Genomic DNA, 13,380 nt, shown 5'->3' on the forward strand with positions numbered 1-13,380 from the left:
CAGTTTATTGGTCTTTTAATTGCTCTGTGGCTCTGGCTTTGTGAAGTTTGTCACCTCTACAAGCTGTCTGGGTGTTACGATTGACAATAAACTCTCCAGGCACTCCCAAGTAGACATTGTTAAAGCTTCCTTTTCCAAAAAAATTGGTGCTCTGAGAAGAATGTCATATTTACCTAAGCTGACCCTAGAAGAAATATATTTTAAAACAAGTATACCTAGCATTACCTATGGAATATCAGTGTGGGGTAATTGTTCCCAGTCATCACTTAATAGTCTAGATCATATTCATGCTTGTGCATGTCGTATCATTAATCGTCTCCCTTCTTCACAAGAAAGTAGGTCATGTTTGCTTCAGTGTAATTGGCTCCCTATTAGCTAATTATATAAAAGATGTATATTAATTAAGATGCATCAAATTTTTGTAGGGACTGCTCCGAGCCAAATTCTGGACATGTTTTCAATGTCATCCATCAACAAGATTTTATAATCAATTTAATGTCATTAGGGTAGAGTCTGAACTTGGAGGAAGTTCCCTCCAACATAGAGGCCCAAGTATATGGAACTTTATAAATAAGAAAGTTTAACTATGTAATGTTAGCAATGAAGGGTTTAAAACAATACTTAGAAAGCACTCAAAAGACATTCTTAAATTCTCATTTAATAAGGAAGCCATTCTAATTTCAAATAAGAAAAATGACTTTATTTATTATTGATCTTACGGATTCTATAAGTCCACCATTTAGTTTAGCTATTATTACTAACTATTATCTATTTTAACTTTTACCTATAGCAGCTTTCTTGTAATTAGGCATGTGGTGTAACTGTGTTTGTGATTGTTTTAGTCTATGATATATTTTACATATTTTAGATAGTTTTACATAGCAGGTCCACATCAGCTGATAGCTGCTGATGCAAGTATTACTTCGTAATTTTTGTAATTTTTAACCTGCTTTATCAAATAAAGAATTGATCGATTGATTGATTGATCAAGTTCTTTGCAAGAACAGTGTCAGGATCCTTCAAGATCTTCAAAGAAAAAATAAGGATCTTTCAAAGATCTTTATAAGCATCTTGACAAGATCTCTGCTAGGATCCTGTGAAGGATTTGATAAGGTTCTTAAAAGGATCCATATCAAGATCTTTGTAAGGATCCTTCAAGATATTGAAAGAAAAATAGCTGTAGCTTTAGTTCTTTTCTTGGTCTTACTAAAAACAAATGTTCCATGTTGTTTTAAATTGCCTGAATTTAGGATTCTGCTGTTTCTCTTACAGTTTCTTTGTGCAATTTGTGACTAACTTTTTTGTATAGAATATATTCTCAACATACAACCGCCTCCTGGTTAGCTCAACTGGTTAGAGCGTGGGATTTTGTTGTGCGGAAGGTAGAGGGTTCGAGCCCCAGCCAGACCAATACTCATGGTCTTAAAATAACTGAGGAGAATTTGCTACCTTTCTATAACATCAATGAAATGGATAGATATTCTAGTCTTCTCGGATAAGGACGAATAAATGGAGGTCCCATCTCCTGCAGGGTTAGGGGTAGGAGACGTTAATTTCCCACGCACGAGATTACTGTGTGATGGATGTCCTCCCCTGGGGTGGGATGTGTGGGGGGAAAAGGTAAGGTCGTAACATGGACTAAAGCGGCTGCCAAAGGCGCCTGATAATGTTGATGTCCGATCTCAACCTTGGTAACACTGTAGACCTTAGTAGTTCAGCCTATGCTGCTATTAAGGTATTGAATCATTCACTTTCACTTTCACAAGGCTGCTCTTCTATCTGACCTTTTAAAGTTCAGATTTACAGATTTCACTGTAGCAGACTTAAATCATTTGTTTCTTACTTTCTGGTCTTTTCTGGCCAAGAAATATACCAGGATATGCTAATTATTCAGAATATTTATCTCCGAATGCACTCAATGGCATATTATCCTCAGCTGGTGCAACATTGTGAATATTTTGATGTTCAGTGGCTTCTAAAAAGTTGATGTTAACATAAACTGTATCAGTAGCACCTGCCGGAATATTTACTTTATCTTTACTCTGTTAATCTTCACCATCTAGATTTTATAAATCTAAGTTAACATTGTTGCTATTTACATCAGCTGTTCCTGATTGTTGATCACATGTATTGCCACTACTATTTTCATGTTGTAAAATTTTTTCATTGTGCTTATTAATTCAGTCTTGGTTCAATTCAATATGTTCATCTTTGTAAAGACTACCATTACTCATGAGCCATAATGCTGCTTCATCATCTTTATGAGGTCTTACATTTAATGGCATTGCAGAATTCTTGTACTACAACTTTCTTTTTAAATTCACTTTTATTGTACTTGTCTCACAAGGTAACCATGGTAACATTCTGACTATATTTAGTAACATCTGCAGGCACATTTATAACACTACCATGAATTTTGAGTTGGTTTCCCTTAGGGACTTGCATTAATTTTTGAAATGTAATTCTTGGTGCTAGCAATCTACATTTCAATTCATTGAGGTAATAAAGAGCTGTTTTTTTTTTTGTGTGGAAATACCAAACCATTGACAACAGCATGTGGTGAAATTCTGTTTTTAACGTAGTGATAATAGCATGTTTTATAAACCCATTCAATGTCATCAACACTTGTCTTATTACTAAGATACTTGTCAATATATGTGTTGGACTGTCTAAGGTTATCAATTCGAACTACACTGTGATTATACCATAACTGATCACAACAAGTATAGATGTACAGTGGACCTTGAGATGCTATTTCTTGAAACTTTGAAATCCAAGTCTGAATATTATTTCTGTGCTTTGCACAAGATTGAATATTATATTATTTTTGGGCTTTGCTCAATAACTTTTTATGTAGACATTATATTTGGCCTTTTCATCTTCAAATACTTTAGATGCTCTTTAATTCTTTTTGTATATTCTATGCTTTTCTTGTTCCTCTGCTGCTTTAGTTGTTCTATAGCCTCATATAATAAGCTTTTCTCCCTTTTTCAGGTTTGCTATTGCTTGTTGTATTGTTGTGTCTTTTGGTTCTTGCCATATTCTTTGATGTAGGCATTAGGCTTCTTTTCACTGTGTGTTTAGTTTGAACTTTAGTCAGTCAGTTGATACGATTGAGACATAATGCATCATTTCACCTATGTGTCCTAAATTATAGATGTTGGATGGGTTTATTATGTTTGATGGTTCAACTAAGGTCATTTCTCAAAAATTTTCATCAGATTCTATTTGAGGAGGATCGAGGGATGATGCTGTGGTGAGAGCACTTGCCTCCCACCACTGTGACCCGGGTTCAATTCCCAGACTTGGTGTCACATGTGGGTCGAGTTTGTTGTTGGTTCTCATCCTTGCTCAAAGGGTTTTTCTCCAGTGAGTCCCTCTGGTTTCCTCCCTCTGCAAAAACCAACATTCCAAATTCCAAACCTACCTGGAGTCAAGTGTTTTTAACATGAGCCACTGGCTCGGATGATTGGGCAACCACTTCCTACATTATCAACTTTAAATAAATTATATAAATTATATTGTATTATTTATGAAGTGAATCCTTAAATTCATTGCATCAGCCACTGCTTGTATCGTGATATGATGAGCCCATGTTCCTTGCAGTGACATATTGGTTATATATTCCAACCATGAGGTTTCTATATTACTTTCTATAAATCCTTCAAGATTATCTCTTAAATATTGAACGCCTCTAAGCTCTGATTTCTAAATCATGACTTGGAGCACCATATAATTGATGTGATACTGCTTTGAAAAACCTGAGTCTCCTTCTCCACCAACATCTAGAGTCCTTAAACCATGCTGGAGCAGTTTATAGTTAAACAGGGCATTAGATCTGTTATTCGTTATAATTCCAAGTGAAGTACCATTATTTGTCTCAGGACCTGTGTTTAGTTCAATATCTCCAAACAGTAAAATACTTTTCTTTGCAATATCATGTACGGTAGTAGATGGATTCACGGACTAATTTCTGTTAAAACTATCTGTAATTTCTAGTAATACTTTGTAAGACAGATGAATCAGGAACTGACTTTCTGAGCATATTTTTGTGTGTCCTTCTTAACTTCTGCGATTCAATGACTTCGTAACTTTTCTTAGTGATATTCTAGATGGTTCTTTATCCCTAGCCATGTGTTTTACTCGTGAACGTAGCTTAAAATATTTGTATGGGGGGGGGGGGGTGGGGTGGGGTGACTAGGAAGGCTAGAATATCCAAGCTCACGTCTCGAGTAAAAGCGAAAGATTATTTAATGAAAGCGTCACGCTTTGTGTAACGCAGTGTTAAGTTACTCGAAGAACCGTTGAGAATTTGAATGCGTTGGAAGGAATAGTATTGGGAACGAAATATGGTTGATTTGCTACACTACTGGTTAATATTCGGAAAAAAGAACATCTTACGCGTAAGATTGATAAAACTTACTCACTCCTTGTGTATCCATTGTGGTTTTTGACGATTTCTGCTGTTTTGGACTCGCTTTGTCTTCACTGTTTTTCTTAGAACAAGAAAAACAGTGACAGTCCTGGCTCCTACAGGAGGAATCAGTGAGTGAGTGTAACGATAGAATTCCGATCTTGACCCGATGTTTCCCAGTGCCACTCATTGTTTGTTCTTAAAAGGCAGAATTTCATATTCTTTAGCTATCCATTCCCGTTTTTTTTTCTTTTTTCATTTAGGAAGGCTTGTGAAAGTACTATCAAATAATCAGTGTGTTTCTTATACTGGAAGTAGGAAAATTCACACCTGATTTTATCATAGCAGCAGTACAACTATATCTCAGTCCCACAACTAAATAAAGGGGGTAAGCCTCTAAAGGAAATATGGTGCTGCGTCGGTGGGGGAGTATAGCAGGGTATTTATGGTTTTATCACCTGAGTTGATAATTGTAAATTGGCCACCGTAGAGAGTTTCGAAGCTGACGTTTCAAGCCATAGTTAATAGTTTATAGCCCTTCGTCAATTCGCTCTGGCTAACGCTCGAAACGCCAGCTTTGAAACTCTTTACTCCCTATCAACTCAGTTGATAACCAGAATTACCTTGTTGTATCTATTACAACTTTGCTTTAGGCAGAATGATCCAAAAACCGGTGGCGATTTTCATCGTAATACAAGAGGCCCACTTGCTAAATTTCACAATCATCGGAACTGTTTTCCTCGACTAATGTGAATAAGAGACAAAATGCGCAATCTTTAACCCAACGTAAACAAAGACAACAGACAAACTGGTTTACGGAATAAAGGGGGTAAGTTTTTAAAGAAACTGTGGTGCTGTGTCGGTGGGGTAGAATGACAAGGTAATTGTGGTTTCATCAACTGAGTTGATAATGTAAATTGACTACCGTAAATAGTTTCAAAGCTGAGGTTTTGAATGTTAGCCCTTCGTAAGGGGGGATGACGAAAGGTTAACACGTACACTCCATAAATCAGCTTTGAAACTCTCTTTGCGGTGGTTAATTTACATAAGCAACCACAATTAACTTGGTCTACGGGATGATTTCTTTTCGCTTTAATGCGTATGGAGTTGTTTCTAATTGATATGCGCAAGAACATTGATTGATAAAAATTCGTAAAGTTTTTTTGGTAATTCCATAATCGAATAGCATGCAATCGTAAATTGACCTGTTAAGCGTGTCTTACTGGCTCCACGAACAAATGATTAGTTAAATCCATTTGTAACGCCCGAGTCACACTTTAAATTGCGAGATTATAAATGCTTTCTCCATAACAGCGCTCTTGTCTAGAAAGTGTGCTGAGGCACTGCTTGGTGACACAAGCTTGAAGCAGTTTCTCTTCGCAGTGGCTTAAGAAAAAGCGCTATCAGGAGCATTGTGCGCCTGTTTACTATGTTTCTTACGCCTATTTACTATGTTTCTTTCGCTTGTCTGCTTTGCGCGCGTGTAGCGTGCAGAATCCCTTCATGGCTTAATCACGCACGCACGCTTGTAGGGGGAAGTCTTGCATCATGACTTATTAAAAAATGAGGTATGCTGAATACTTTTTACTCTTGTCTGTGTCGCACGCTTGGAATAAACGGTGACTTATCCTGCTTCACAACACGTTCTAATATATTTCACAGCACGTTCCAATATATTTCACGCTTGTATAGCCAGCTGTCTCGAATCATGCCAAATAGAGCAGAAGAAAATTCAAGTGTGTCATGTCTGGTTGTGATCTGTGCTTACAATGGGCTGTCTCGCCTCTTGAAGAACAGTGTATGCTATAATAATAGTGTATGCTACAATAATAGTGTATGCTATAGTAATAGTGTATGCTATAATAATAGTGTATGCTATAATAATAGTGTACTGCGCTTGTCTGTGTCGCATGAATTGTAAACGTGATGTATTTCATACATAATTCGCTTGTGTCTACCGTACAATCTAAACAAGACTTTTTTTTCTTTTTCTCAATTTATCATTTTGGTAATAGTGTTTTTTAATATCTTACCTGACTACACTGCAAACATTTTTTTTACCCTATCGCGTTTGCAAACAATTTATTTTGTCTTTTCAGTGCTGGAAAACTATTTTTCAATATTTCTCATACCCCACTTCACAAGAATAATTGTCCGTCCCTAACTAACGACAAGTCGAATCGATCCGTGCGAATCGTGTCAATTGGTCAGAATTTTGTGCTGGAATTGAACCACCCCTTCCATTTATCAATAAGAACCTAGTTAGAGGTGGATAGGAATGGAAGATACGGCTGATCTGTAATTTGCATTGTGCACTGCTTTACGAAAATGGGTGAATACTATGTATTCTTGAAAACTTTGGCCTTTTTTTCAATCTCAGAACAATTTAACAGTTCATACTATTTGGAGAGGGCAGTCTCTCTGAATGCGTATGCGGATGATATTTAATTACATGATTCAAATAAAGATCCAGTGATACATAATATTGTAGATATAATACAATAATGTATTTTAGATGTGTGTGTGTGTGTGTGTGTGTGTGTGTATGTATATCGGTTCGTCGCAGCAGTTATATAAGGTTACCATTCCTTCAATTAAAGTTGGTGACTGTGAAATTCAACCCCTTAAGCATGTTAGAAACCTGGGCGCATGGTTTGATAACCATATGTCTATGAATACTAATATAGGAAAGGTGTGTAGTAAGGCATTTGGGGGGCTTTATAATACTTGGCAAGTTAGGAAATATTTGTCTGCAGAATCAACAAAGTGTTTAATTCATGCGTCTGTTACATCACATTTAGATTATTGCAATGCTCTTTTGTTTAAGCTTCCACAATATCAATGCGGCGGCTCGGGTTACATGCTTAATTCTCAGTCTGCTCATATTACTCTGGTACTTAGGGAACTTCACTGGTTGCCGGTGAAATTTAGGGTAGAATTTAAGATTGCGCTTTTAGCTTTTAAAACGTTGAATGGCCTGGCACCACAATATTTATCTGAACTACTTGTTGTAAAGCCTAGAACTAGATACAGCCTGCGGTCTGATTCTGAAACATTGCTGCTAGTCCCTAGGGTGACACGGAAGACTTTTGGCGATCGAGCCTTTTTCCATGCTGGACCAACAGTGTTGAATGGCTTGCCATCTAGTCTTAGAAACTGTAGGAACATTGACTTTTTTAAAGTACAGTTGAGGACTTATCTTTTTAAGAAAGCTTTTAATTTGTAATTTTATATTCTTACTACTAGTATTATTTATGCCATCTAGCCTTAGATACTATATAAACTTTGAATTTTATATAGTATTTATTTGTCAATATTTCAGATACTTATTGTAAGAAATAGACAACTTTTTTGAGAGACATGTTTCGGCATGCTTATCAATGAGCAACTGAACGTGAGTAATTATATAACAGACAAGTAGATGAATAAAATATTTACAGTATGATGTAATACAAAAGCGGTACTAAATTACAACGTGACACCAAACATGAAAGGTGTGAACTAAAATGCTAGAAGAAAGTTTTAATGCTGTAATTGTTTGTTAATTAAAGTGCACCTAAACCCAAAAATTGTTTGTTAATTAAAGTGCACCTAAACCCAAAAATTTTTTTTTCGCTTAACGAAATAAGCGTATTTTTTGGAGCATTTTTGTGCAAAAATTTTTTTATTAGCTCAAATTTTCAATTTTCTGTGTCCAGTCAAAATACGGAAAATCGGACGCCATCTTGCCCCACGACCGAGTTTAAAGAGGAATGGCTCTAGCGGGTAATGTGATGTCAAATCGAGAACACGAAAGTCTGCATTTCACACATTTTCACTTGTTTGGGAAGGTTGTAGTCGATATTGTCCGAAAATATGTCGACTAAGTGTGTTGTAGAAGGATGTAGCAACGTTCGAAATTTGCAAGAGAGTATCGCGCTTCGTACATTCCTCATACAAGAATTGTTCTTAAGAGTTCGTAGGATGCGGTGTTTCTTTAGATCGTTTCTTGAAGGACGGTAGGAAGAGATATAGTTTTGAGCCAGATGAGTGATTTCAGTTTTTAGGTGCGTAGCGGAGTTTTCGTCCATAAGTCTGTTCTTCATGGTGTAGTGGATCTTTTCGAAGGAAGCCAATATTATAATTCTCAAGCCCAATAAAGGTAATGGAGTAGTTAAATATCAAACTAGTTTTCACTTCTTTCAAAATTAAAAACATGTTCAGTGTTAAAGATCGTACTCCTGATGCTCTAAAATCCATGGTAGTTGATCAATTTTCTTTTGCGGGATGTAATTCCCGTTATATTGGCGAAACTAGTCGCCACTTCTCTAGTAGGAAAAAGGAGCACACGGAAAGCGATAAAAACTCGCATATCTTTAAGCATTTCAACACATCTCCTTCTTGTAAGAACCTTTCTTGCTTTAGTATTCTGGATTCTGCAAACAACTCAATTGATTTAAAACTCAAAGAAGCTTTTTATGTAAATAAGATCAAACCTGAACTTAACAAACAATTACAGCATTTTAACACTTTTCTAGCATTTTAGTTCACACCTTTCATGTTTGGTGTCACGTTGTAATTAGTACCCGCTTTTGTATTACATCATACTGTAAATATTTTTTTCATCTACTTGTCTATTATATAATTACTCACGTTCAGTTACTCATTGATTGAAGATGGTATAAGCATGCCGAAACATGTCTCTCAAAAAAGTTGTCTATTTCTTACAATATTTATCATACTTGCTACTACTACGACCTTATGGAAATTTCAGATGCTGTTCTTGCATGTAGCATTTTTCTCATGCTAGTGACATTGAAAAACTAATTGAACAAAAGGGCGATGCGTGCGATTTCTAATGATCATGTCTCTACTTATGAAGAGCTTTTAGAGCAAGTTAATCAATGCTTTTTGAACGATTTGTGCTTTCAGGATCTTCTGCTTCTCACTTTGAAGGTTACTCTTAGAATTAATCTACTGAGGATATTTGTGGGACATAATTAAATTAAGATCGTTTGTGAAAGATCTCCGCGGCTCACACTGGGCCGAGATACCCAGAGTGAATACAACAGCAAATGGGCTTCCTTCATTAAGAAATTCTCTTGCAAAGACGTGGAACAAATTAGGTGATTCTGTGGGAGCTCTCTATAATTTTAAAGATTTTATATATATTTGACGACTATTTAAGCCTTTCTGAATACTTGTGAATATTGTTGGTCACTTTTATTTAAGTACTTTCTATTAGTTTTAATGATTGTAAATTAATTAAGGAATTTTGATTAAGGAATAACTAATTTAATTTAAGTGTAGCTAATGAATAATTAGACTGCCTTATTTATTTACGTACTTCTGTATTTATCTCTGTCTGGAGAAACAAGCATCACCATGCTACTCTGAAATTCTAATAGAAATAAATTCCGGAATATGTTGTCTTTACCAAAATTTTAGGACTTTGTCATGCTGAATTACTGTAGCAACTGTGCGGAGAAAGACTCCCTATGCTGAACTAATCCAAGACCACACTCAAGAAAACGATAGATTGTAGTCTATGTTACACTCATATGGGAACCAGTTTTTGTGGATCAGGGAAAATCTACATAGTTATCATGACATACAGTAATCATTTTTAAAACTCTTTGGTTTTTATCTTTTAGGACATTCTAAGCGATGTTGATGGTGTTGGACATTACTTAAGGAATCAAGCCGCCCGCTTGAAGAAAACATTTTGAACTGACTGAAGAATGGACTCACCTTTGGGTATGTCGACAAGCGAAAATTTCCCCTTGTTGGTACTCCACATGAGTATTTTTATAAAATGTTAGCAAGTAAATTTATTAAGTATCATTTAGTAGGGCAAAGTCCTTATGATCACGACTCAAGTTCGCCTGTGAGGATGCAGCGTCACAAGAATCATTTGAGGCTTTGAAAAGCAGGGTTTTAAAATGCAACATTTTGGTTTCCATGGAAATTGAAAAACTTTAGTTGGCTAAATTTGTTTTAAAATTCTGTTACGAGATTAAATTTGGCAAACTTGTGTTCCTTGGTTTAGTGAATATTCTTTTACTTTGTAGTTATTAAATAAGATAAACGTGTGCATACAATGCCTTTTACGCCACCTCATTTTTCTGTGGTAAAAATGCAACCATTTTCAAGTCTGTATTATAGGTGCTCTTATTTACAGTAGTTTACCGTTAGAGATAATAGTGATAATAATAATAATAATAATAATAATAATAATAGATTCTTATTAAGCGCATTTCTGACCTCAATGCGCTTTACATTATGAAAGCCTATTAAAAAACCATTACATTTCATCATCAAGATTGAACCTATATGACATTACACACGATCCGGAAACTGAACTCCAGGGCCCAGTTGTTCGAAGGCCGATTAGCGCTAACCCAAGGTTAAATTTTAATCCAGGTTTCTATATTCTTTGTTCGAAAGCTGTTTTGGGATAATTTTCCCAATTCTTTATAGCTCATTCAATCACCAAATTGTAAACAAGTGGAAATAAACTGAATTTTCTTTTAAAGCTTTCGGATCTGAAATCTAATTTCACACTAACCCTGGGTTATCTTAACCCACTTTTGAACAACTCGACCCAGAGTCTTAATTAGGCAAAAAGTCAACGAACATTTTTTGCAGATTTTATAGTACCGCTTATTACTGCTGTATTTTTTCACTTGTATTTTTTCCTTTTTTTAATTTTTTACTTTTTAGTATTTAGGACCCCTTTGATAACAGTACTATTTTGTACCGATGGGTTTATCCTGTCTAAATATTCGTTTATTATTATTGTTATTATTACTATTATTATTGTTATCATCATCATCATCATCGTCATTATTATTATTATTATTATTATTACTATTGCCACCCATATTACTTATCTCAAAGACTGAGGGCAGGCTATTTACACAAGGTCTTACCGAAACCGCGGTTTTATGCAAGTTTATACTGGGCCTCAGGGATTCTCTATAGGAGGGTTGATTTAATTAAATAAATGTCCCTCTACCATAAGCTTTCGGCCCTCTTAAAATTTTCTGATAAAAGGTTTCCCTGAATTGAAGACGGCTTAAAACGCGGTTTTGTTAAACAACAAATAAACTTTGTTTAAATAACCGGCCCTGAGTATTTAACTGGGCTTTGAACCCGCAAATAACGGTTGTTACGGTTACTTTTGACTTATGCATGTATGGTATGTGACAGTGACATTATGATGCTTTTGCAGTAAAAAACGGTGTACCGACCGATGAAGAGTTAGAAGAATTGGCCCGAGATATTGATCTTGATTGGAAAGTACTAGGGCGTCAGTTGAGGTTGGCCGAGGTAATGCTAGAGGAGATACATGGGGACGAAAGGCGTAGGCATGAAGAAGGATTCCGCATGTTGATGATTTGGAAACTAATAATGGGTGCTGATGCGAATTACAGGACTTTGTTTGAGGCTCTGACCCACATACTCATAAAGCGTAAAGACCTGGCTGAAAAGTATTTCAGTGAGTAACCAGAGTTCTACTTTGCACCATTAACGTATGCCTAACAGTTGTTCGCGGGTACTAAGGGAAGGACACACACGTCTTGAATTATGGAACTAGTATTTTCCAAGGCCCCTAGATCAGGGCTGTTGGTTGGCTTTTGTGGAAGTTATCGAAAGCTTTTCTTAAAATTGGCAGAACATTTCAAAGCATACATTTTTAAAGTTATCCACAGTGACGTTTATCCTAACTCTGCCAGCTGCACTATCAACACTAGAAATCAAATCAAGAAATTTGGGGAATCACTATCTGTGAGATTTCTCTGTGGCTGAAACAACAAAAACAAAGAAGGTGATACAGAGAAGTCAGTTGTCTAATAGTAAAAGCAAGAGGTTAGCTTTCACACTTTTGGTGAGACGTTTCTGTTGTTTCAAAGAAAAGATTGGTCTTTTGAGTGTCTTCTTTTTGCCCACTCGGATTGCCCGCATTGATCCCGCACATGAAAAAAAATTGAATTAGAGCTACGTTCGTAATTCTTGCGATGGAAAGGCAGAAAGCGGCAGAAGATCAAAACAAAGAAAACAGAAACGACTCGCGTAAGTTCGTTGTGCTACAAACACAACTGACTTTTTTTCCCAACTCTCGAAGTAAAGAAGTCATTCCTAATTCTTAATTAGGCGAAATATTTCTGCAATGTAATAAACCTTTATTAGTAAAGCTTCTTCGGTCAAGATGGCTGATATTAGCCTCGTTCTTTTTTCGCATTTTATGGACCTCGACTTCGTCTCGGCCATAAAAATGCAAAAAAAAAAGGAACTCGGCCAATATCCAACCATCTTGACCTCACACTTGGTTAAGAACCTATACATATATAAAAAACAGTGCTCGACTTACGGGGCGGTAATAATCAGTAATAGTGAGTTGAAAAGGTTTAAAATCGATTACATTACAGTTATGTTTCGAGATGTTCTCTTTACAAATGTTGAAAACTAGAAGACCTCAAGTTACTGCATACTTAATAAGATATTTTCTAGCATGCAGGCATGCAGTTGCTAACTCGTTTCTTTTGTGCAATGAACATAGGTCCAGTTTCCGTATAATGAAATACTTCTCGGTTAGACAAGGATGACATTTCTTTGAGAGGTTCGTGTATGTGTTGGCATGGGCGATTATTTTCCAGGACAATGTGTATTGCGCGCCGGCGTCCTTCAGGGACCAGATGTGTTTGCTTAGCTCTGTGAAATTCATTTTACGCCTGTCTTTAAGCGAAGCTATGTGATTCCGGTATCTTGTTTTGAACTGATCTCCGGGTATGCCAATGTAGGTTTCTTTGCCCTTGTTGCTGCTCACAGTAGCTTGGTATACAATACTCTGCGCTAGGCAGTTTCCGTCCATCGGACAAACTGACTAACTCTGCAATTGCAGGTCTTTTCAGGTGTTTGCTGTTTGGCAATGAGGTTTGTTTTATTGTGCGCCCTAAATTTTTCCTACAGCCTCGGCAGACACG

General features: G+C 36.3%; 1 protein-coding gene across 6 annotated transcripts in view; it reads left to right on the forward strand.

The window, feature by feature from the left end:
- The window catches only part of LOC111346125 (uncharacterized), a 43,400-nt gene that overhangs the window by 3,082 nt on the left and 26,938 nt on the right, over positions 1-13,380 (forward strand). For all 6 annotated transcript variants that reach the window (XR_015991902.1, XR_015991903.1, XM_088733924.1 and 3 more), the window contains exons 2-3: positions 10,048-10,150; positions 11,628-11,894. Coding sequence is in view for 4 of the 6 variants with exons in the window: in XM_088733924.1 (XP_088590050.1) it covers positions 10,135-10,150; positions 11,628-11,894 (283 nt within the window). In the remaining 2 variants the exon portion in view is untranslated. The remainder of the gene's footprint in view (positions 1-10,047; positions 10,151-11,627; positions 11,895-13,380) is intronic.

The sequence above is a fragment of the Stylophora pistillata genome, chromosome 1, assembly GCF_964205215.1.
Source record: "Stylophora pistillata chromosome 1, jaStyPist1.2, whole genome shotgun sequence".
Classification (NCBI taxonomy): Eukaryota; Metazoa; Cnidaria; class Anthozoa; order Scleractinia; family Pocilloporidae; genus Stylophora; species Stylophora pistillata.